The sequence below is a fragment of the Globicephala melas genome, chromosome X, assembly GCF_963455315.2.
Source record: "Globicephala melas chromosome X, mGloMel1.2, whole genome shotgun sequence".
Classification (NCBI taxonomy): domain Eukaryota; kingdom Metazoa; phylum Chordata; class Mammalia; order Artiodactyla; family Delphinidae; genus Globicephala; species Globicephala melas.
Window position 1 is genome coordinate 70,755,160 of NC_083335.1, and position 26,998 is coordinate 70,782,157.

General features: G+C 38.8%; 1 protein-coding gene across 6 annotated transcripts in view; it reads right to left on the reverse strand.

Moving 5' to 3' along the window:
* YIPF6 (Yip1 domain family member 6) overlaps window positions 1-26,998 on the reverse strand; it is an 87,393-nt gene that overhangs the window by 51,382 nt on the left and 9,013 nt on the right. For 3 of the 6 annotated variants that reach the window (XM_030847105.2, XM_060291830.2, XM_060291829.2), the window contains exons 2-7: window positions 15,264-15,392; window positions 14,139-14,217; window positions 11,346-11,388; window positions 8,995-9,120; window positions 8,197-8,354; window positions 1,481-6,473 (exon numbers count right to left, since the gene is read on the reverse strand). In XM_030847105.2, the coding sequence (XP_030702965.1) occupies window positions 6,355-6,473; window positions 8,197-8,354; window positions 8,995-9,120; window positions 11,346-11,388; window positions 14,139-14,217; window positions 15,264-15,392 (654 nt within the window). In that variant the 3' untranslated portion in view covers window positions 1,481-6,354. Of the gene's footprint in view, window positions 1-1,480; window positions 6,474-8,196; window positions 8,355-8,994; window positions 9,121-11,345; window positions 11,389-14,138; window positions 14,218-15,263; window positions 15,393-26,998 lie in introns of those variants that run through there. The other 3 variants (XR_009560599.1, XM_060291828.1, XM_060291827.1) reach the window with 3 other exon arrangements.

Genomic DNA, 26,998 nt, shown 5'->3' on the forward strand with positions numbered 1-26,998 from the left:
ATGCTGGAGAGGGTGTGGAGAAAAGGGTACCCTCTTGCACTGTTGGTGGGAATGTAAATTGATACAGCCATTATGGAGAACAGTATGGAGGTTCGTTAAAAAACTAAAAATAGAAATACCATATGACCCAGCAATCCCACTACTGGGCATATACCCTGAGAAAACCATAACTCAAAAAGAGTCATGTACCACAATGTTCATTGCAGCACTATTTACAATAGCCAGGACATGGAAGCAATCAAAGTGTTCATCAACAGATGAATGGATAAAGAAGATGTGGCACATATGTACAATGGATTACTCAGCCATAAAAAGAAACAAAATTGAGTTGTCTGTAGTGAGATGGATGGACCTAGAGTCTGTCATACAGAGTGAAGTATGTCAGAAAGAGAAAAACAAATACCGTATGCTAACACATATATATGGAATCAAAAAAAAAAATAGTTCCAAAGAATCTAGGGGCAGGACAGGAATAAAGACGCAGACGTAGAGAATGGACTTGAGGACACGGGGAGGGGGAAGGGTAAGCTGGGACGAAGTGAGAGAGTGGCATGGACTTATAAATACTACCAAGTGTAAAATAGCTAGCTAGTGGGAAGCAGCCACATAGCAGAGGGAGATCAGCTCGGTGCTTTTTGACCACCTAGAGGGGTGGGATAGGGAGGGTGGGAGGGAGACGCAAGAGGGAGGAGATATGCGGATATATGTATATGTATAGCTGATTCACTCTGTTGTACAGCAGAAACTAACACACCAATGTGGAGCAATTATACCCCAAGAAAGATGTTAAGAAAGCAGGAACCTCCAGACTGACAGTAAACCACACGTTTTGGGTGATAAGTGTCCTGGAAGCAGACAAAGAAAGGTGGGGAAAGACAGGAATCTCCTATGTCCGAATGTGACCTGTTGCTCATTATGCTCTCATTACAATAAAATTAGCCTTACAGATGAGAAGTACCCATCATGCACTGACACCATGATACTTCTGATCTAAGCCAAATAAGAACAGAAATCCCTCCTCCCCTCAGGAAGATAGAGCTGGGATGAAAATCAGGGAATACGACCCCCAAACCCCTCCTTCCCCAGTGAATACTCTGCCCCTTTATTTGTATGCCCCTCATAACCGGCTTGCCAGAGAAACCCAGGGCAGCAGCTCCTCACCCATTTGTCTGCTCTCCCTCTGAGAGCGTATTCTTGCTTAAATAAATCCTCACTTTACTTTCTTAACTCCCTGCTTGTCTCCTAATTCTTTTGCGACAAGGCAAGAACCTTAAATTCACTGGGAGCAGTACTGTTCATAAAACGGCTATTATAGCATCTGGTAAATATTTGCTCAGTAAATGTGACTTCCTAACTTGCTACCTGTGCAATCCTACACAGCATTCAATATTTTCTGATGACAATATATCTGAAAACAGTATGCAGGAAATATCCCCATGCCTTTCAGCACAAGAACAGGCACGTGCAAATTCTCCTCTTCCAGTGTTTTTTATTTGCACATTTAATATTCACAAATCATTTTACAGATTTATTCTTTTCACAGGTTCTTTATTTATAGGAAAAATCAGGATTAAAACAGAGCATCGAAGAGGACCAAGAAATTACCAGCAGAGATGGTGCAGAATACAAAGGCTCTAAAAGAGAACAGAGTGAACAAGAGCAGGGTGTAGCCACTTCCTACCAGGCTGGAACACTGACTTCATTAAGGCAAAGCCTTTATTTACTGTGTTATTTCTTTACCCCACCTAGTTTAACCCAAATAGAAAGGCATTCTATTTTCACACTACTGCTCTCTGAGGTCTTAGGAATATAGCTGGTACTACATGTGACCAGTGGCATCCCATGACTATAAACACCTGAATAGACACGTTAAATTTTGATGTGTTAACCATCCCACTGGGAGAATTAAAACGAAAGAGGCAGAAGCTGCTTGATTCTTAAGACTTTGAGAAAAAGGGGAGGGGTGTATGTGTCTGGTGGTGGGAGGAGGGGAAAGAAAAGGGGCTCAAGGAGGAGTGAGGGCAGCAAACCTAACTCTTCCCAATGTATAACCGCTGTGTCTTTCTCAGATGCTAATATAGTATTCTAGTACTCAGAAAAAAACGAGTTATTGACCTCCAGTGAGCTGTACGTTGTAATGGCTAGTAACAGGGAACATACCCTGGGGAGGAGGTGTATTCATTTCATACGTATAACAATGCAATTCAAAACTGTGTCCTACTATGATCTCAGCTAATGTGTTTTCCTATTTTAAATATCAATTCACTGTGTAACCTTGGACAATTTACTTAACCTTTCTGTGCCTCAATTTTCTACCAGTGAAATGAGGATTGTACCACTTTATGTTGAAGATTGGAGGAGATGCATAAAAAGCACTTAAGAATAGTGCCTGGCCAAATCCACAGAGACAGAAAGCAGACTGATGGTTGCCAGGGGCTGGGGAAAAGGGAAAAAGAGGATGACTGCTAATGGCTTTGGGGTTTCTTTGTGAAGTGATGGGAATGTTCTAAAATGAGACAGTGGTGATAGTTGCACAATTATGTGAATATACTGAAAAATCACTGAATTGTATATTATTTTAAAAGGGTGAATTTTATGGTAAAGTATATCCCAATAAAGCTGTTACAAAAAATTCTTAAAAAAATAGAGTAGTGTCTGGCACACAGTAAGTGCCCAATAAATGTTAGCTATTATTTGTAGTAATATTATTGTCACATTATTATTTAGCCATCTTATGATCTAAGTAAATCCCTAGAAATTCTTTATTTTTAATAAAAGCCCATGAATCTAAAAAAGTATTTCTAATTTACATATATGCATTAACATTCACACATTTATTTCTATCCAAATTGTCTCAGAAATGAACAGTTTAATTAAGAAGCACAATTTCAGTATTTTACTCTGGAATAAAACAACTGCATGCAATGGATGTCTGATCATATCATGATAGGCCTTAGATAAATTTCAATGACTTGATGTTATCCAAGAATTGGAAATGATGGGAGATTTTCATTTTCATCTCCAGGAATAAACAGGAAGTTCAAATACAGTAAGTACTTAGATTATATAACGTACACAATTAAACCTTCAAATATAGGCTTGTCAGCCTTCTAATCACATTTTGGGGGACACTTTATAAAAAGACAAATACAGTAAACAGTAAAATGCTTACTAGCCCCATGCCCTGTGACCCCCTCACCTTGCCCAAAAGAAAATCCCCACAATGAAAAGATACAACTCAACTCATGTAATAAACCACTTAAGAGGCAAAAGACTTGACGATTAATGATTGACTTTTAAGACTACACTGCAAAAAAGATGTTCACATCAATTGAGTATTTATAATCTGAACAGCAATTAAATCCAGTCTTCACCTTTCCTATTGCTAAAGAATATGACAACGGAGTCTCAATCTCAGAAGCAGGAGCAGCAAGTGATAAGCCACGATGGCAGTAATGCACATCACATGCTTGAATTTCATCTAAAGCGTGAAACCTTCCAATTCCTGGAACAGGGTTTCCTTTGCTGGAGTCCCCTTCCCTTCTAGTCTTCCTTTCTATAATTAGCCACGTGCCTCTGCAGCAAATCAGGGAAAGCTGTGTTGAGGGTTACAACTTCCAGATACTCAGGTCTTCTGTGACAGAAAGCAATGCACTTTTTTGAATATATTAAGAAAATATTTATTTATACCCTCAAATTGACCACTCATTTTCAGAAAGATAATTAAATCTCCATCTTACCCGCCTTCATTTAAATCAAATAAAACCATTCCCTAAGTCACCCAAAAGCAACAGATTAAAACACAGAACAAGTTGCCTTAACACCCAATATGTATAATACCCCCCTCACACACACACAAACCCCACCAAAGTTGTGGCCTTAGGAATTTCTGACCAAATATTTAGCCTGAGTAAAATTCAGTGAAGATTTAATTCCCTTTTGAGAAGCATGATTATTTCTTTAATTTTACATTATAATCATTGGGATAGATTACAAAACAACTTTGGAAGAGATGTTTTTAGTGGGAAGTTAGAAACTTTCAGACAATGGAAATGGATGATAATTTAGGACCAATTTTAAAATCAGAACCAGTTTCAAAATATTTTATTTATCAAGACTGAAACATTGGCTTTGTCCTAACAGGGTTTATTTTGAAATTTAAAAGGGAAATTGAAACAAATACAAATACATAACCAAAATATCTAGACAATGCTGAGACAGAGGGGACCAATTTTGTAATGCTCTGTAATTGAATATCATTCCAAGTACTCATTTGTCCTAGTATTGTTCATTTGGTTAATCTGGGGATGGAGAAAGTATATTTTAAAAATTATATATCTATGCATAGGTCATCTTTAAATACCAGTGAATAAATAAACTCCATGATAAAGAAAAGATGTGGAATAAGAAATTCCTATTTTTATAAGTAACTATATTTACAATGAATGTTTTCTGCCTGACTCCTAATCTTTGTCTATTAAGAGTTTTTCACTGTGCAATTTATAGAAGGCAGCAGCTCATATTACCTTAAAAGAACCCTGATTAGCTCAGAATCAGCCTGTCCCAGACACTCTGCTCCCTGAAAAGCCTTCACACTTGTGTGCATAAATAGCTGAGAATACAAGTAGGTGCACATGTGCAAAAAAGTACTTCTCTAAAGGAGAGCTAATTGGCTTTACAAATAAAGTCTAAAACCAAGAAAACAAACTGCTATCCCCAACCCAAAAAACACACCTAATGAAAAAACTGCTAAGCCCACTATGAAAAGGCGGCAGCTGTAAACTCAACTCATCCTACCTCATGCTCTTAAGCATCTAGTTGTTCTGTGAAATCAGCCATTAGAACACTAAATCCCTCCATGTTTACATGGTTAAATGCAGCCTTTGATTTAGCTTTACTTTTTAGTTAGAGGTCAGACTACACAGAATAGCAAGAAATTCCTTACAGCTATGCTGTATCCAAACTGCCTCATTCTACCCTTAAGAGAAGCTGCCCACATGATAATATGCATTAGGGACCTACCAATCTAAATTTCTGAGGTCTTCTACTTGGGTAAGTTCAATCATTGGTCCACTGAGAGCTTCAGTCAAAGGAAAATTACAAGTTGACTGCTAACACCTTAGCTTGCATATGCAGAACTGGGAAGTAAGATTAAAAATTAAGAGTGTCCAGGCATAGAAAGAAACGAAATTGAGTTATTTGTAGTGAGGTGGATGGACCTAGAGTCTGTCATACAGAGTGAAGTAAGTCAGAAAGAGAAAAACAAATACTGTATGCTAACACATATATATGGAATCCAAGAAAAAAAAAAAAGGTCATGAAGAACCTAGGGGTAAGATGGGAATAAAGACACAGACCTACTAGAGAATGGACCTGAGGATATGGGGAGGGGAAAGGGTAAGCTGTGACAAAGTGAGAGAGTGGCATGGACATATACACACTACCAAACGTAAAATAGATAGCTAGTGGGAAGCAGCCGCATAGCACATGGAGATCAGCTCGGTGGTTTGTGACCACCTAGAGGGGTGGGATAGGGAGGGTGGGAGGGAGGGAGACAGATGCAAGACGGAAGAGATATGGGAACATATGTATATGTATAACTGATTCACTTTGTCATAAAGCAGAAACTAACACACCATTGTAAAGCAATTATACTCCAATAAAGATGTTAAAAAAATTAAGAGTGTCACTGAGCTGCTATTAAGCATGGCAGAAAGGTAACTATACAGAAAGACTAAAAAAGCCTATGTTTTAGATGTCCTTTGCTTTTTTTTAAGCAAGTACAGAATTTTCTCTAGTCAAAATCTGAATTTTGCTTAGATGTTTTCTCCTCCCACATCTATGTACCCCTTTCCCAACCTCTCTCATTGTCTTTTTAAGCTTAAGAGAAGTAAAATAGACTATCCCTTATTATTTATGAAAAGAGAGGCATATTCTAATAGTCATAAGGCAATATGTTTAAGAGCTGCACCTGAACTGGTATTCTCAAAACTGAAAATATAGTTACCAACTCTATTCAACTTGCAGGATGTATCCATGTGCTTCCCAAGTCATTGGTTGTCACCCAAATGGACCACAGTGACCCCATCATGCCTTAAGGAGGCATTATACTGTGTGTACTATGCACACATATTTTAAAGAAATAACATTAAGAAGGAAAGGACGGCCTTTCAAACATCAGTTCCTTACATAAACGGTGACGGTGCTTTATGGTTCCCTTTTAATCTCCTCGTATACCCAGTTACCAAATACCTCCAAAATTAGACAAAAGAGGGCCAAAGGCAAAACTCCACGGTGAATTGCATCTTTGAAATGAGCTTTGAATTCCCTGGTTTTTAATTTCCATTTCCTGATTTACTGAGGAGTGAAGGTGAGAATCATCCAACTGATGACAAAGTAAAACAAGAAAACAGGATAAACAGCAAGGGCTTTGCGGTTTGGAGGCTGGCTATCAGCAAGGAAAGCTGTAGAGGCTAAACAAAGCAAAACAAGACAACAAAAAGGAATATTTAATACAATAAGACTGTCACAACTACTAACATTTACTAAACTTGAAGGGGCCTGACATAGTCTGGGACACAGAATTATATACTATAAGTTCAGTTACATTTGTGATCCTCAGAGAAAAAGGCATTTGGCAGCATAGTTTTCTGGACAGCTGAGGGCTACCTGTTTCAAGTATGAAAGCTTGGAAAGGTTTCAACCATTTAAGATGGAAACCTTTCTAAAAGGGGTTTCTTACCCTTTTCTGAGAAGTTACTGAACTGTGCTAAATAGGCTTACAAAACTCCTATGGCAAATGGCTTCACACTGCTGTGTTTTTTGAGTACTTGTTCTTAATAAGTTATCAGCTCTTTTAGATGCCAATCCTCTTGTCCATCCAGGAAACATATACTCATCTTTTTACTCATCAATAATCACCCTTCAAGGAAACCTTTCCTGAACAACCATCTGGTATCCTGCCACCCCAGGTAGAACTGCCCACTTACCTCTTCTGTGTCTCCACTATACACTGCATAGACTTCCATTGCCCACCTGGAAAACTTTTATGCCTAGATTGTGAACTCGGAGGATAGAGACCATGCCTAGCACAATGCCTGACACACAGTCTGTGTTTAATACATATTTGCTGAATTACAGGAACTTCTCTCTCATCTAAGATTCTACTTGCTGAACCACTGTGGGCCTGGACACTTGATAACTAAGTTATTCAGAACTACATGTACGGTAAATTATCAGACTCTAAGTGAGGGAATGAGGGGCTCTTCCATGGGTAGTTAAAGCACCCAAGCTTAATACAGTCCTTGGAATATCAATTCTGGCATTCTCAGACCTTACTTTTGGATTACTTCTTGGCTTTTAACCATGTTCCAAAGAGATGTTATTGCACATAAAAATATTAGGCAGTCTGTCTATCCCATTAAAAAGAAGCTAGTGAACACTTCCAGTTTAAGGTGGAATTTTAAGAGAATTTTAGGAAAGTACAAACAATGAGCAAATAGCATTCATTGCCACTGCTACAGGCTCTCACTAATCTTTAGCAGAATTTTCTACTGAAGCAGACAAGTACTATGATACTTACCAACCTGTACTGGGAGGTAGTATAGTACATTTCTAAACAGGTATGTGATCTGGTTGGGTTTGAAACTTGATTCCCCTATTCACTAGTTATGTGTCCTAGGGCAAGTTGCTTAACCTCTCTGGGTCTGTTCCTCATCTATAAAGATGGGACCAATAATAACTTTTTTTATTTATTAGGGTTGTTGTGAGGGTTAAATGAGATAATATGTATGAAGTACTTATGACAGTGCCTGGCCTACAGTAAGCAATTGGTAAATGCTGGCTATTATTATGATTAATTTGTCAGGAAAAGGCTCAAGCCATTTCTCAAGTCACCTATGCCTCCTATATGCCAGGACTAAGCTAGGTCTAGTGTAATCTCCTTTTTCAACCCTATCCACTATTTAAGGATTGAAAAGAAAAAAAGACGTGACTCTCCACATCTCGGAAGTCCAGACAGCCAACTCAGATAAGATGAACATTATCCCTACTGAGAGAAGACGGTTCTATGGATGACACTGGCAAGAATCATATCACTCATATGTAACTTATAAGTTACACTCCTCCTCATCTGATCTTCATCTCTAACTCATGTTTCGGTCTGCTCTGTTACTGTAGAGATAAGTACGTTCTTACCTACTATAGACCAGGCAAACATCACGATCACCACAAAAAGCCGGACCATGAAGTTTATTGGTCCTGGCTCGGTCAAAAGTACCAGCCGGCAAACCAGCATTGCCACCGTCAGGGGAAGTATACAGTAACCCAGCACACAGAGGCTCTGAAAAAAAGATCTAAAAAACAACATACATCCATAAAGATCATAAATATAGCTGATCTGTATCATGATACAGTTTATTACACAGATTTCTATGTATCTTGGATCATTACCTTCCTTCAGATACATAATACCTATACCCTAATGTTGATTTTATAAGGATAGGCCTCTGTATTAAACATGTGCTTTAGTTTTGCTCTCCCCATACTCTCCTCCTCTCTGCTTAAACTCCTTAAGAGTCAGCCATCTAGTATCTAGATGATCTGCTCTAATTCCTAGAGACCTCCTTCTCCCACTGAACCTCTAAGAATGGTGTTTCTTAATCTTTTGTGGTTTACAGACCTATTTCAGAATTTGTTGAAAACTATGGACCATCTGTTCCCAAAGACAGACATAATCTTCTAACACAAAAAATTCTGCCTATGATTTCAGGGGCTGGAGCGAGAGCACTGAAGCTTATCAAAGGACCCCAGATAATTTAAGGTAATTTAATTCAACTAGGTTATCTCTGTTCAGTGGTTTTAAGAGAACCTTCTTTTTGGCTCTCATTTATTTTGATTTTTCTTTTTGAAAAATATATAACTAGCCAGACTTCCTTAAAAATCTAAGATATGCAACCTGGCAAGGGAAAAGGGATGCATTTTAATAATACTCACATGTTTCCTCCAAGAAGTTTTGAGTTGAGGGTGATGGTAACTGCACCAAACCAGACAATGACAAACACTTCTGCAAACTGGGGCCCTCCATCTTTTTCGCTATCTACAGAGCCTCTCTGAAGCATTCTGTGACAAGGAAATGGCATGAGAATTGCCTAGTCTTTTATTTAGAGCAACAAAGTTACAGCATGGGTTCTCAAACTTTGAATCAGGGAGCTGCCCTAAACCTCACCTGAAGATCTATAATATGTAGGCTGTACAAAAGTAAAATGCCTGAAGTATATCCCTTATTTCAAATTCCAAATGCCTCAGGACTACAAGAGATGCTCCATTTGACCTCATGGGAATGCTTAAATGGATTACCGAAGACCTTTTTTAGTTAAGCAGAGGGTATAAACTGAAGGGCTAAATATGGCTCACAGACATGAGGTTGTTGGTCTATACAATACTTAAAATGGTCTTAAATTCAAGTTGATGTTATTTTAAAATTGGGAGGTATTTCTGGATTTTCTTGAAAAATCATAAGAGTTTCCAACACTGGACCTGCATTCCTACATGGCAACAATTGGGTGCAGTTGACACAGCAGCAGATTCCTTCACAAGAGCTTCTGGTAACCAATTCGCAATGCATGCATGTACACATTTGAATTTGTAATCCTTGGGTTAAGGTTCTAGTTCTGGCATTTAAAAATGGAAGCAGTCTATAAACCTATTTAGTTGTTGATTTTTTAAAATCAAAACATACAGATTATCACAAAAAGGCTTTACTTTGAAACTGAGTAATTGAACAGTCACTTATATCCTCTCTAAAAATTTTACAGATGTAAACTGCTTTGAATTTTGGACTCAGAACACTTGTACTCTGTGTCATTTTTTTCCAGTAACAGAATAAGTAACATCAAACTCACAACCTCTTATTACAAAGTATAGAGAAGTCACACAGTAAGTCTTGTCCTGCTATGCTATGTGCCAGTACAGGCTTTTGTATTCTATGGTTCTGCATACTCTATTCCAAGTCCTGACAATCCAGTGCAAAGAATGCTGGCCCTCATCACTTGTTGTCTGGAACTCCTATTGCTTCAGCATGGTATGATAGAAAGAACATTAACTGGCCTGGAAGGCAGGAGACTCAGATATTGATCCTAATTCTGTCACTAGATATGGAAACTGGAGCAGATCACTTGATGTTCTGGGACTCCAATTTTCTTCTCTGCAAATAAGTGGTATTAAACTCCATAATCTCTAAGGTTAATCTTTCAAAACTAAGAAAGTATATGCTCAGAGCTTCTAATATAAACCCTTTCATCAAGGCACTGGATTGTTTCCCTTGATATGGTTATTAAAGGCATAAGATAGAGCACTCCACGTTTTTACCTAGATTACCATGTGCTTGACTTACATTTAAAAATGGGTAAAGAAGCCAGTAAGAAACTTGAATTTAAAATCATAAAAGGTTCGGCCTGGAAAGGACCCTCAACCATCTCCTTTTATAGATATGGAAAAGGAGACCCAGAGAGGTTACGTGGGAAGAGATGTGTAATAATTGCAGAGGTAGAGAATGGGCAGTCAAGGAAACCTGAGGTTGAATTCCAGGTCTACCACTGAATATTTGACCTTGGTTCAGTCCTCAATCTCTTTGAACCTGAGCTTGTTCGTCAAAAGAGGAAAAATATTCACTTCTTGTCATGAGGATAAGAGAAGGTATTTAAAAGTTTTCTGTAAGCTAAGAAAAATCATTATACAAATTTTGGTTATTAGTGGCCGAAAGTCACTCTGCTGATAGCAAAGTTAGGATGAGAACTCGGAACTGAATCCTAGTGCAGTATTTTTTCCACTCTACCAGTGGTTATATTCCCCTCTCCAGCGGAACTTTGCTTTCCTTCTTCTGTCCTTTCCCTTTACATACAATGCATACGGAAAACATAACACTTTGAAACATGATCTTGCTTTGAACTCTACCACTTCTACTCTAATTTATTCTCACTTATACTTTTAGTAAATTTTTAAAGAATTATGTTTGCAAATAAACAGTGCTTAAACCTACAGATACTTAATTCACTTAGCTTAATGAGGTACATGAGTGTGAATAAATGTTGAACAGAAATGGCTAAAACAGGATAAGAAGTCATTGGTAAATGAAGGTGGGCATAATTTTCACATCTTTAAATTCCATCACTCTTTGAATTGATCTAGAAAACTACTTGACTTTTTAGATTTAAATACATAAGGAGTACAATATGTCATAGAAGTCCTAAATGAAATATTCAGTCAAAATCCCCTTCAATTTTGAAACTCCATGAAAAAAATCTAATCTATCTCAAATGACAAAGAAAGGAAATATAAGTACTTACAATGCAAGCGTCACACAAAGGATCAAAGGGCCCCATAAATCCCCTACAAGAAAAGACAGAAGACTGTTAAGACACAACCATGTAGTGTTTTCTGTCTTTATTCCAATATGTACATCTCCCACTCTTGGAATTCAGACATCAAGGCTCTCCCTGTCTGCCCAAGCCTTCCGACCTCTGCTATCCCTCTGCTGACCCTCCCTGCTCCCTAATTCTGAATGCCCTTCTTCATATATCCTTTAAGTTTTGTTCACTTCACATCCCACAAATCACCCCTCTCCCCACCTACTAAGCCACATTCCAGCATGCTACAGTTAAAGACCAACGAGCAAGGAGTCAAAAGACATAAGTGCCCTACCCTGCACCACCAAAAAGAAGACTAAAGCCAAGTCACTTTACCTATCTGAGACTACATTAGACAAGGCAAGTATAATCAGGTTCACCTCACAAATATGAAAAACAAAGCTGGGAAGAAGTGACATGCCCAAGTTTCCGTAAACAGTTAAGTGTGGGGGTGGGACCAGAACCTAGAACCAAAACCAGAATCTTCTGATTCCTACTACAAAGTCCTTTCCACTCTGCAATACTGTTTCCCTTTCATAATTACTACATTGAACTAGCATAGAATTGCTGTTCTTATAGGTGAAAAACAGCCCAACACCGGTAATTTCATAGGGTTAAATGTTAACAAACAACATGAAAACTTTTTGAAAACTATAAAGGCTCTGTCAACATTAGGTCTAATCACTGTGGTTCTCAATCAATAGCTGTTGGGTGATTAATAAACCAACAGTTCAGTAACATACAGCTTAAAGCACAATTATCTTCCTCAAGTAATATGAAAAAAGGTACATATACCACTTCTAACTTTAACCTCACTTGTACATAACTTTATGTGAAAGAAGTGTGCATATGTACATACTTACGTCTTTTTTTTAAATAAGTAATTTTGACACCACTGTGGAAAGTTTGTTAAAGATGTAAAAAAAGAAAAACCATAATCCTAACACTCTAATAAACTATTGTTAATTAAATAAGCAATAAATTGTTAAAATTTATCAACTGAAAAGCTGAATTCAAGTACAACTGACATTAATACGCTGTTTTTTAATGCAGTGAAGACTTTTTAATTTGTAAAAGATTCATAACAGTATTTTAAAACTATTCTTATTCTTGTGAAATACATAAAACACAAAATTTACCATTTTAGTCACTTTTAACTGTACAGGCACGGAGTATATTCACTGTTGTGCAAGCAACACACCATCCATCTCCAGAACTTTTTCATCTCCCAAACTGAAACTCCAACCCATTAAACAGTAACTCCTCAATACCCCCTCAGTCCCTGACAACCATCATTTAACTTTTTTTCTCTATAAATCTGACTACTCTAGGTACCTAACATAAGTGGAATCATGTATGTCCTTTTGTGTATGGCTTATTTTACTTAGCATAATGTCTTCAAGGTTCATCCAAGTTGTAGCATGTATCAGGAATTTCACTCCTTTTTAAGGATAATAACCCATTCATATATGGCATACACCATGGTGTATATAACACACTTTGTTTACCCATCCATCCACTGATAGACTTAAGAGTTGTTTTCACCTGCTGCTATGAACACAGGTGCAAATAACTGTTTGAGTCCGTGCTTTCAATTCTTTTGGGTATATACCCAGAAGGAGACGTGCTGAATGAATCATGTGGTAGTTCTATACTATAAATTTTATATACTATAAAATTATGTGGTAATTTTTTGAGGAACCACCATGTTGTTTTACACAGTGGCTGTACCATTTTACATTCCCACCAGCAATGCACAAGGGTTCCAATTTCTCCACATCCTCAACAACACTTGTTATTTTCTGTTTCTTTGACAATAACCATCCTAATGGATCTGAATTGGTATCTAATTGGATAAGACAGCTTTTCTGAGGAAGAAACTTCAACCTCAGAAAAGTTAACTGTCTTATCCAAGATCACACACTATTCAAACACTGATTTGCCCATGCTCTTTCCACTACATACGAGCTGTAGCAAATCATGTGTCAGCTTCAACCCACAATGTACTATGTTGAAAAAGATTCTGACGCTGCATCCAATTGCCACACAGTGATGGCACATTTGCCACATATTTGACATCCTTATATTACAGCTGAAATGCTGCCAAAATAGAAGGTACACTCATGTACAACATCATTGTTACTACTCTCAAACAATAGATTCAATTTTTTTCTGACAAAGGGTACTAAGAAAAACCAAGAATGCTTGAAAAGAAAAGGTCTAACAATTTTAAGAATAAATTCTAAATAACAGCAAAATTTTCTGCAAACACTGTTTTGGAACTCCTAAAGAAAGCAGTCAACAGACTAAATGATCATTCTGAAAATAGAAATGTCAATAAAGTACTATTAATTTGTTAAACCTTTAATGGGTATTAGCTATTATTCTAATTTAACATTTACACATTTTGCCTTTCCCTTGGAAATCATTAGCTCTTTGGTTGAACAAAGTCCCTATGTCTTTGCCACTTCCAGAAATATTCTTTGCAGTGTCTATTATAGCAGGTGAAAATATACAGTCTATATTTATTGATGAGGACAATATATTCAGCAAAATCTTCCAATCTCTGAAATTCCATCCTAAATTTTTAACTTTTTTCAAAAACTTCATTTATGTATTTTTTCATCCTGCAAAATGACATCAGTTTTATTACCACAGAGCCTTTGCCTTATAAAATACTTATGATAATGTATGATGAGAAACAGCAAAGCCTCAAAATCCTTATATACTTACAATCTCTCAAAAGAGTATTGCTTTTCCTTGGGTACAAAACATGCATGAATTTTTTCCCAACAGCTTTTAGATCACGCATCTGAAAGATATAAACAACTTGTACTGTGATGACCAAGGTTGCCAAGAAGCCCCCTCACTTAATTTGCTAAAATTTCTTTTATTTCAATCTCCTGGGAGCCCTTCATTGAATTTTAGAGCTATAACTCCAGTTTAATTCCTTCACTATACAAACAAACCAGAGAGGTGGGGCTTTTCTATTAACTCCTTTTTCTATTAACTTTTCCTATTAACTCCTTAAGCCAACATCTAACTCTTTACCACATTCATCAGTTCTGTTTTGAGTTTTTAAACTCCACAGAAGAGAAACATAGCCCTCCTAATATGTTACTTAAAGAAACGAAAATAATAGCACTAGTAAAATCTGCTCTGCAAAACACAGCACCTAACTTTCAGTTCATACATGATGAGGTCACAAGGGGCAATCAGCCTGCTCCCAAGCTAACACATTCTTAACAATGTGTAAAGTCAATTAATTTTCAACATTCCCATACATTCTGGCAAATGAATCCTAGAAGCCAGATTTTAAAAAATCAAGACATTTAAAGAAGGGTGCAGTCATATAAACATAACCTCTCAAATTATAGTTGAGGTAATTCTGTCCTAATTTAGAAATTTCTTCATGTCATTAATAGTTCTTTGTAAACATGACTTTTAATGGTTGTTTACCATTCTACCACATAGATGTAACATAATTTACTTAACCGATTACTCTTCTTTGCAACTTTCTCCCATTATAAATATTGCTGTAACAAACATCTTTGTATAAACATTTTTCTGTATTTTTTAAAATACTTTTGTATTAAAAATTTTTTTTCCTTATACTATACCTAGAGAAGTGGGAATTATCACCTCAAAAAGATTGGACATTTTAAGTTCCTTAATATCCATTACAGCCAAACTGCTTTCCAAAAAGGCTGTACCAAATTATTCTCTAGGGGAGAACCTTAAATTTCAATAAATAAAATACACTGAAAACCAGTGAACCAATCAAAAATATTACAAAGTGCTATTAGCTATTTAGCCCCATGACACTGAACAGAAGTTCTCTCAACTTGTCTAACTTACAATGGTATTCTGAACAGATTCATTCAGTGTGGAGCTGTCAAATTCCCGAATGCGAGATCTCATGGGAATGGTGATTTCTCCTTCCACAGGGATGTCTTGTGAGATAGATATATCTGAAAGGCCTGCAAACTGAGAAGAATTAGGGACAAAAATTTAAAGCCTGTAATAAACTGTAGGATTCCCCCAAAGACATCATCATTTCCCAGAGAGCAGGACCATGTCTTTTTGTAGGGTTTTATACAGTTTTTAAAATAAGGTGTTAGCTCACCAGACATCGAAAAATGCAGTTAGCTAAAATTCTCAAACGCTTATTTCTTTTAACTTAAAGAAGGAGATGGCAAACAATGGAAAAAATTATAAAGTAAATGGCATAGACTTTCTTGCCCTCAAATATCTGGTTTCTTTCAAGCATGAAATCTTTTTTTTATATCTTTATCAGAGTATAATTGCTTTACAATGTTGTGTTAGTTTCTGCTGTACAACGAAGTGAATCAGCTATATGTATACATATATCCTCATATCCCCTCCCTCTTAAGCCTCTCTCCCACCCTCCTATCCCACCCCTCTAGGTCATCACAAAGCATCAAGCTGATCTCCCTGTGCTATACAGCAGCTTCCCACTAGCTATCTATTTTACATTTGGTAGTGTATATACATCGATGCTACTCTTTCACTTTGTCCCAGCTTCCCCATCCCCCACACCCGTGTCCTCAAGTCCGTTCTCTGTCTGCGTCTTTATTCCCACCCTGCCACTAGGTTCATCAGTACCGTTTTTTTAGATTCCATATATGTGTTAGCATACGGTATTTGCTTTTCTCTTTCTTACTTCACTCTGTATGACAGGCTCTAGGTCCATCCACCTCATTACAAATAACTCAATTTCACTCCTTTTTATGGCTGAGTAACATTCCATTGTATATATGTGCCACATCTTCTTTATCCATTCATCTGTCGAAGGACATTTAGGTTCCTTCCATGTCCTGGCTATTGTAAATAGTGCTGCAATGAACATTGGGGTGCATGTCTCTTTTTGAATTATAGTTTTCTCAGGGTATATGCCCAGTAGTGGGATTGCTGGGTCATATGGTAGTTCTATTTGTAGTTTTTTAAGGAACCTCTATACTGTTTTCCACAGTGGCTGTATCAATTTTCATTCCCACCAACAGTGCAGGAGGGTTCCCTTTTCTGCACACCCTCTCCAGCATTTATTGTTTCTAGATTTGTTGATGATGGCAATTCTGACCAGTATGAGATGATACCTCATTGTGGTTTTCATTTGCATTTCTCTAATGATTAGTGATGTTGAGCATCTTTTCATGTGTTTGTTGGCAATCTATATGTCTTCTTTGAAAAAATGTCTATTTAGGTCTTCTGCCCATTTTTGGATTGGGTTATTTGTTTTTTTTGATATTGAGCTGCATGAGCTGTCAAGCATGAAATCTTAACAGGATAGAAGCTAGTAAGATTGCAGAACTTTTAGTGACATTTCAGTGATCACATCTTAGCACAGCCACAATTCTGTTGCACTTCTGCTCCTTAGTGGGCTCCAGTGGCCTCTGCTGGCTAAAACAGAGCATTATGCTGGCTAAAACTGGAGCATTATGTGAAATCTAAAGGGAAACTGGGAAGAACATGGAAATAGCAAAACACATCATTATTTATACTCTTTTTACCAGATTACTGGCAACCACAGATCAAATAACATTTCCAAAGTGAACTGCAAGATTGCAAACTTTTAAACTCTTACGTTCATATGCCAAATTTGATTACTGTGACTGAAACTCTAGAATCTTCAAGTTCCTAAGAAAACAGAAGCAATCCCTTCTCATATGGTTTTTGGCCCAATGTTTAGTGGGCAATAGTTACAGGTAAATGAAATACAAGACAGTATACTAAAATTTTAGGAAGAATAAGGTTGTTCAAAGAACTTATGAAAAGCAGCTTCTCAATCACACTCTTAATAAGGAAATGCAAATTAAAGCTACTTGAAAATTCTTCACCTGTTAGACCGGCAAAAATCCAAGTTTGACCACACATTCTGCAAGTGAAGCTGAGGGGTAAAAGCACTCACACACTGCTGCTGGGGAGGTAAAATGGTACCAGGCCCTATTGAAGATTAATCTGGCAATATCCAGTAAATTTACATATGGATTGCTCACCACTTTTAGGAGTCTAAAGTGGTAAAAATACAAAAAGTCATATATATATATATATATATATATATATATACACACACACACACACACAAACACACACACAAGGCTCTTCATTACAACACTACCTGTAAAAGCGAAAAACCTGAGAATAGCCCAAATGCCCATCAACAGAGAACCAGTTGAATAAAGCATGGTATGTCCACATAATGGAGTGCTATGCAGCTGTAAGAAGGAATGGGTATATCTCTAAAGAACTATTATGGAGTGTTAAATTAAAAAATAATGTGGAGGAAAGTCTGTATACATGCTACCATTTATCTGAGAAAAGAGGGGGTACAAATATATATATACATATCTGAATATCTTTTAAATATAAGAAATAAGTCATGTAATGTGACCTGTCACATGTAATGTAAGAAATGTCATAGATTTTTTTTAAAAGAGGCTTCCTAATTAGGAAAGGAGGGGATAAGGTGGAGGAAACAAGTAGAGAAGTTAGTCTTCTTGGAACACACATTGTTCTGTATATATAACTTGAAATCATATAAATAACTTCACAGAATTATGAGACAAAATTAAAATTTAAAAGCAGTCCCAAAAACTGAAAGAAAAATGAAACAAATGAACCTACTGAATTAAATACACAACCACACAGAGAGCAACTATTTCAAGTGACTTTACAACACTGTAATTTGACTTCCAATTAGGATGTAGAAAGCTGGAATGAGCATCCCATCCACTAGAACAATGAGAAAAAGCTAGACTAACTACAAAATCATAACTTTCCTTGAACCCATCAGAGAGCTGAGGTTGTAGGGCAACCAAGCAGCATGAATGAAATCTAAGGAAAGACAGGCACTTACTTCCAAGAAGAGATGGGACATGAGCACTGGCTCATCTGTAGCAAAGCACGAGAAGACAACAACACGGGGCATCACACAGATGATTAAGAATTCAGCTAAAATTTAAAAATGAATTGCTAAAGACCAAGTGTTGACTAGTGTGAGAGTACAGTGTCCCTGGAAACATTAGACACAGGAGGCATTCACACCCACTTGCAGGCTCTTCTCCACAGACTTCCATTGGTCCAGGTGTAAGGGGAGTAGCTGCCTCTTCTGAGAAAAGCACAGAGACCGGCTCAGACCCTTCTCCCCTACAGAAAAAGAGACTTAAAGCTGCTGGGGGAAGATCAGCAAACTCTGTTGTCTCCAGAGCACAGGTGAAAACCCACTGTGGCTGGGGAAAGGGAAAAGACAAACCTCACTACTCCTGGAGGAGGGGTGGGAAATCATCCTGAGGCCAGACTATTAGAGTCTCCCTTCAGCTGGGGGAGAGACAGGATCACTGAGAAAGTCTCACCCAGGAAGACTCAGGGACATATGACCTACCTAAGGCAGAGGCTGGACCAAAACAACAAAGAATCTCCACCTCCCAGGTACCCACCACAAGGCTAGCAAGTATGCAACAACAAGCAATAGCAGTCTAGTGCTAAGGGAGGGGCTAGAGCTTGGAGAGAAACCAACTATCTTATGCAGGGGCAAAGGGAATACAGAAAACTAAGCATGGAGGAGGAACATTAAGAAAAACACTGGGAAAACCTAGTGCCCACCCTAAGCACAAGGTAATAGGGGAGGAATTTGAAGCTGATGATGCATTGAAGGTTCCCATATCAAGTACAAAACCCAAATACAGTTCAACTCCTTACTATATTAACTTAACCCCCATAGTAACAACTTAGCAGAAAAGATGTGCCATTTCCAGGCAGTCTCTACTGTTATACACGATGGCCAGTGATCAATAAAAAAATTACCCCTTCCCCATACACATACACACACACACACACACACACACACAGGGAAACAACCTTCTGTTACAAGACAAAGCAATTAAACCAGACTCTGAGGTGACCCAGATGTTAGAATTCCAGAAGAAAAATTTACCATGAATACAATTAAAATGTTAAAAAAGGCTCTAGTAGAAAAGATACATGCATGAATGATGATGAATTTCTGCCAAGAGATGGAAACTGTAAGAGTCAAATGGCAATGCTAGAAGTAAGTGAATACAGTAACAGATGAAGAATGCCTTTGACAGCCTTACCAGCAGACTCAACAGAGCCAAATAAAGAAATCGGTGATAGGTCAGTGAAAATTATCTAAACAAAAACAAAACAAGAAGAGTTAGAAAATTTAAAATTACACACATCAAATCATTGTATTGGGGCTTCCCTGGTGGCACAGTGGTTGAGAGTCCCCCTGCCAATGCAGGGGACACGGGTTCGTGCGCCGGTCCAGGAAGATCCCACATGCCGCGGAGTGGCTAGGCCCGTGAGCCATGGCCACTAAGCCTGTGCGTCCAGAGCCTGTGCTCCACAGCGGGAGAGGCCACAACAGTGAGAGGCCCGTGTACCGCCAAAAAAAAAAAAATCATTGTACACCTTAAACTTGTACAATGTTATATGCCAATAATATCTCAATAAAACTAGAAAATAACAAAAAAGAACACCCCAGAACAGAACAGAGCATACAAGAACTGTGGGTCGATATTATACAGTCTAATTTGTATATTACTGAAATCCCACAAGAGGAGAAAGATAATGGATCTGAAAAAAATATTTGAAAAGGTAACAACTGAATTGTTTTCCAAAAATAACGAAGACATCAAATGACAGATCCAAGCCCAGAAAACCCCAATCAAGATAAATACCTCGGGCTTCCCTGGTGGCGCAGTGGTTGAGAATCTGCCTGCCAATGCAGGGGACACGGGTTCGAGCCCTGGTCTGGGAAGATCCCACATGCCGCGGAGCAACTAGGCCCGTGAGCCACAACTACTGAGCCTGCGCATCTGGAGCCTGTGCCCCGCAACAAGAGAGGCTGCGACAGTGAGGCCCGTGCACTGCGATGAAGAGTGGCCCCCGCTCACCACAACTAGAGAAAGCCCTCGCACAGAAACGAAGACCCAACACAGCCAAATAAATAAATAAATTTTAAAAAATAAATAAAAATTATATTAAAAAAGATAAATACCTAAAGACAAAAGCAAAAATCCACAAACCTAAACACATTCACACTACTGAAAACCAAAGATAAAGAGGAAAACCTTAAAGTCTGCCAGAGAAAAAAGACATTGCAATCAGAGGAAAAAGGTAACAGACATCTCACCCAAAACTACACAAGGCAGAAGAAAATGGACACACCTTTAGAGTGCTGAACAAATAAAACTGTCAACCCAGAATTCTAAACCCAGCAAAAATAGCTATTAAAAATGAAGGCAAAACAATGACATTTTTCAGATGAGCAAAAGCTGAAACATGCACTATAAGAAATGTTAAAGTATGATCTTCAGAAAGGAATATGATATCAGAAGGAGATTTGGATTTACACAAGGAAATGAAGATAACCAGAAGTGGTTTAAATGATGGTAAATATAAAAAATATTTTATTTTTAATTATTCTAAAAGATGACTGCCTAAAGCAGAGGTCACCAAACTTCTTCTGTGAAGGACCCAAATAGTAAATATTTTAGGTTTTGAGAGCCAAATGGTTTCTGTTGCAGTTGCTCAACTCTGCCACTGTAGCATGAAAGCAATCAAAGACAATACATAAAAAATTATGTTTGGGGGGCTTCCCTGGTGGCGCAGTGGTTGGGGGTCCGCCTGCCGATGCGGGGGGCACAGGTTCGTGCCCTGGTCTGGGAGGATCCCACGTGCCGCGGAGTGGCTGGGCCTGTGAGCCATGGCCGCTGGGCCTGCGCGTCCGGAGCCTGTGCTCCGCGGCGGGAGGGGCCACGGCAGTGGGAGGCCTGCGTACTGCAAAAAAAAATTATGTTTGGCTGTGTTCCAATGAAACCTTATTTACAAAAATAGGTAGTGGGCCAGACTTTAAATTATAAAAATATAACATTTAGGAGATAACTGGAAATTTGAACACCGACAAGATATTTGATATTAGGGAATTATTGATTTTTTAGATGTACTAATGATACTGTGGTTATGTTCTTTAAAAACAGAATCCTTATCTTTTAGAGATACATATCAAATATTTACTAATGTAATGATGCTGGGGATTTGCTTCAAAATAGTATAGAGAAAAGCGGGTAGGGCTATAGAAGAAAGAAGATTGGCCATAAACTGGTAATTATTATTGAAGGTTGGGTACCTGAGGGTCCACATTACCATTCTACTTTTGTGTGTTTGAAATTTTTCTTAATAAAAAGTTAAAAAATAAACAAAAAATTCCTAATTTTAGGGACCATCTAAGTTCTTTTTCCTTTTTGCCTCCCCTCCCCAGGCCAAAATGAATCTAAATATAATCAAGCCTCTGGATCTTAAAGTTTACAGGAAATATGTGGACAGAGGCACATACTAAAAATACCACAAGGATACAATCAGCCAAATACAGAAAGTGGAGAATTCTACAAGAGAAATGACTGAATTTAAACAAATAAATTACATTAAAAAGAGAACACATATATTAAAAGAGACTTATTGGGACTTTCCTGGTGGCTCAGTGGTTAAGAATCCACCTGCCAACACAAGGGACACGGGTTTGAGCCCTGGTCTGGGAAGATCCCACATGCCGCAGAGCAACTAAGCCCATGCACCACAACTACTGAGCCTGCACAAGCCACACCTACTGAGCCTGCGTGCCACAACTACTGAAGCCCACGCGCCTAGAGCCCATGCTCACAACAAAAGAAGCCACCGCAATGAGAAGCCTGTGTACTGCAACAAAGAGTAGCCCCTGCTCGCCACAACTAAAGCCTGCATGCAGCAACAAAAACCCAACACAGCCAAAAATAAAATAAATTTTTAAAAAAACAAACAAACAAAGGAAAAGAAATGTTCCTTTAGAGAAAAGAGAGACTTACTAACCAAATGCAATTTGTTGACCTTGTTTGGATCCTGATTTGGACAAATTGTAAAAACACATTTTTTTTTTTAGAAAATTGGGAGGTGAATAGAGATTAGATGATATTAAGGAGTGATTATTATTATGTTATGTGTGATAACAAAACAAAAGTCCTTACCTATTAGGGAAACATACTGAAGTATTATGGGTAAAGTGATATGTCTCAGATTTGCTTTAAAACACTCACAAAAGATTATGAAAGACAAGGAAAGACTGAAGAACGATTACAAACTGAAGGAAACTAAGGAAAAATAACAGCTAAATGCAATGTGAGATCCTGGGTAAGATCCTGGAACAAAAAAGGACATTCGTGGAAATCCTGATAAAATTCAAATAAGATCTGTAGTTTAATAGTGTTGTACCAATGTTAACTTCCTGGTTCTGATCACTGTACTATGGTTATATACAATGTTAACACTAGAGGAAGCTGGGTGAGGGGTATACAGGAACTCTCTGTACCATTTTTGCAATTTTTCTGTATGTCTAAAATCAGTTCAAAATAAAAAGGTTAAAATAATACTCCAGAAAAAAATATGGTGGGGAAATAAAAAAGAATAGCAGAATGTTGATAGGTATATGGGTTTCGTTATACTACTCTTTATTTACATATTTGAAAGCTTCCATAGTAAAATGGTAAAATATATCACTTCCTTGTTTCGGCCATTCCCTCAAACTACTCTCCTTCCTCTCATCTTCTCTGATCAAACTGCTCTTCACTCTCCCACTCTCTTAATCCTTTGTAGTCTACACTAGTCTTCCCACAACTTTACTGATAGTGCTAATAGTGACCTCATAATCAAGAAATAAAAGAATCTGGGGACTTCCCTGGCAGTCCAGTGGTTAAGACTCCGTGCTTCCAATGCAGGGGGTGCAGGTTCGATCCCTGGTGGGGGAACTAAGATCCCACATGCCCCGGGGCATGGCCAAAAAAATAAAAAATAAATAAATGAAAGAAAACCTGCAAGCAAAAAAAAGAAAAACAAAAGAAATACAGGGCTTCTGGAAGATGGCGGAAGAGTAAGACGCAGAGATCACCTTTCTCCCCACAGATACACCAGAAATACATCTACACGTGGAACAACTCCTACAGAACACCTTCTGAACACTGGCAGAAGACCTCAGACCTCCCAAAAGGCAAGAAACCCCCCCACGTACCTGGGTAGGGCAAAAGAAAAAAGAATAAACAGAGACAAAAGGATAGGGACGGGACCTGCACCAGTGGGAGGGAGCTGTGAAGGAGGAAAGGTTTCCACACACTAGGAAACCCCTTCGTGGGCAGAGACTGCGGGTGGCGGAGGGGGAAGCTTCAGAGCCGTGGAGGAGAGCACAGCAACAGGGGTGCGGAGGGCAAAGCGGAGAGATTCCCGCACAATGGATCGGTGCCAACCGGCACCCACCAGCCCGAGAGGCTTGTCTGCTCACCCACCTGAGCGGGCAGGGCCTGGAGCTGAGGCTCGGGCTTCAGTCGGAGCGCTGGGAGAGGACTGGGGTTGGCGGCATGAACACAGCCTGCAGGGGGTTGGTGCAGCACAGCTAGCCAGGAGGGAGTCCGGGGAAAAGTCTGGACCTGCCGAAGAGGCAAGAGACTTTTTCTTCCCTCTTTGTTTCCTGGTGTGCAAGGAGAGGGGATTAAGAGCGCTGCTTAAAGGAGCTCCAGAGACGGGCTCGAGCCGGGGCTAAAAGCGCGGACTCCAGAGACGGGCATGAGACTCTAAGGCTGCTGCCGCCGCCAACAAGAAGTCTGTGTGCGAGCACAGATCACTACACACCCCCCTTTCGGGGAGCCTGTGGAGCCCGCCACTGCCAGGGTCCCGGGATCCAGGGACAACTCCCCCGGAAGAACGCACGGCGCGTCTCAGGCTGGTGCGACATCATGCTGGCCTCTGCCACCGCAGGCTCGCCCCACACTCCGTGTCCCTCCCTCCCCCCGAACCTGAGTGAGCCAGAGCCCCCGAATCAGCTGCTACTTTAACCCTGTCCTGTCTGAGCGAAGAACAGACGCCCTCCAGCGACCTACACACAGAGGAGGGGCCAAATCCAAAGCTGAGCCCCTGGGAGCTGTGAGACCAAAGAATAGAAAGGGAAATCTCTCCCAGTAGCCTCAGAAGCAGCGGATTAAAGCTCCACAAACAACTTGATGTACCCTGCATCTGTGGAATACATGAATAGACAACGAATCATCCCAAATTAAGGAGGTGGACTTTGAGAGGAAGATTTATGATTTTATTCCCCTTTTCCTATTTTTGTGAATGTGTATGTGTATTCTTCTCTGTGAGATTTTGTCTGTATAGCTTTGCTTCCACCATTTGTCCTAGGGTTCTATCCGTCCGTTTTTTGTTTGTTTGTTTTTAATTCTTTTTCTTAATAATTCTTTTTTATTTTATTAACTTTCTTTTATTTTATTTTATCTTTTTCCTTACTTTCTTTCCTTCCCTCCTTCCATCCTTAAGACAACGAATCATCCCAAATTGAGGAGGCGGACTTTGAGAGCAAGATTTATAATTTTTTCCCCTTTTCCTCTTTTTGTGAGTGTGTATGTGTATGCTTCTGTGTGAGATTTTGTCTGTATATCTTGGCTTCCACCATTGGTCCTAGGGATCTATCCATCCATTTTTTTCTTTTTTTAATCTTAATAATTATTTTTTTATTTTAATAACTTTATTAAATTTTATCTTACTTTATATTATTTTACTTTATCTTCTTTCGTTCTTATTTTCCTTCCTTCCTCCTTCCCTCCTTCCCTCCTTCCTTCCTCCCTCCCTCCCTCCCTCCCTCTCTCCTTTCTTTCTTTCTTTCTTTCTACTTTTTCTCCCTTTTAGTCTGAGCCGTGTGGATGAAAGGCTCTTGGTGCTGCAGCCAGGAGTCAGTGCTGTGCCTCTGAAGTGGGAGAGCCAACTTCAAGACACTGGTCAACAAGAGACCTCCCACCTCCACATAGTATCAAACAGCAAAAATCTCCCAGAGATCTCGATCTCCACACCAGCACTCAGCTTCACTCAACGACCAGCAAGCTACAGTGCTGGACACCCTATGCCAAACAACTAGCAACACAGGAACACAACCCCACCCATTAGCAGAGAGGCTGCCTAAACTAATAATAAGTCCACAGACACCCCAAAACACACCACCAGAGGTGGACCTGCCCACCAGAAACACAAGATCCAGCCTCATCCACCAGAACACAGGTACTAGTCCCCTCCACCAGGAAGCCTACACAACCCACTGAACCAACTTTAGCCACTGGGGACAGACACCAAAAACAACAGAAACTACGAACGTGCAGCCTGCAAAAAGGACACCCCAAACACAGTAAGATAGGAAAAATGAGAAGACAGAAAAACGCACAGCAGATGAAGGAGCAAGATAAAAACAAACGAAGAGGAAATAGGCAGTCTACCTGAAAAACAATTCAGAATAATGATAGTAAAGATGATCCAAAACCTTGGAAATAGAATAGAGAAAATACAAGACACATTTAACAAGGACCTAGAAGAACTAAAGATGAAACAAACAACGATGAACAACACAATAAATGAAATTAAAAATACTCTACTCTAGATGGGATTAATAGTAGAATAACTGAGGCAGAAGAACGGATAAGTGACCTGGAAGATAAAATAGTGGAAATAACTACTGCAGAGCAGAATAAAGAAAAAGAATGAAAAGAACTGAGGACAGTCTCAGAGACCTCTGGGATAACATTAAACGCACCAACATTCGAATTATAGGGGTTCCAGAAGAAGAAGAGAAAAAGAAACGGACTGAGAAAATATTTGAAGAGATTATAGCTGAAAACTTCCCTAATATGGGAAAGGAAATAGTTAATCAAGTCCAGGAAGCACAGAGAGTCCCATGCAGGATAAATACAAGGAGAAACACACCAAGACACATATTAATCAAACTGTCCAAAATTAAATACAAAGAAAACATATTAAAAGCAGCAAGGGAAAAACAACAAATAACACACAAGGGAATCCCCATAAGGTTAACAGCTGATCTTTCAGCAGAAACTCTGCAAGCCAGAAGGGACTGGCAGGACATATTTAAAGTGATGAAGGAGAAAAACCTGCAACCAAGATTACTCTACCCAGCAAGGATCTCATTCAGATTTGATGGAGAAATTAAAACCTTTACAGGCAAGCAAAAGCTGAGAGTTCAGCACCACCAAACCAGCTTTACAACAACTGCTAAAGGAACTTCTCTAGGCAAGAAACACAAGAGAAGGAAAAGACCTACAATAACGAACCCAAAACAATTAAGAAAATGGGAATAGGAACATACATATCGATAATTACCTTAAATGTAAATGGACTAAATGCTCCCACCAAAACACACAGATTGGCTGAATGGATACAAAAAAAAGACCCATATATTTGCTGTCTACAAGACACCCACTTCAGACCTAGAGACACATACAGACTGAAAGTGAGGGGATGGAAAAAGATATTTCATGCAAATGGAAACCAAAAGAAAGCTGGAGTAGCAATTCTCATATCAGACAAAATAGACTGTAAAATAAAGACTATTATAACAGACAAAGAAGGACACTACATAATGTTGAAGGGATCGATCCAAGAAGAAGATATAACAATTGTAAATATTTATGCACCCAACATAGGAGCACCTCAATACATAAGGCAAATACTAACAGCCATAAAAGGGGAAATCG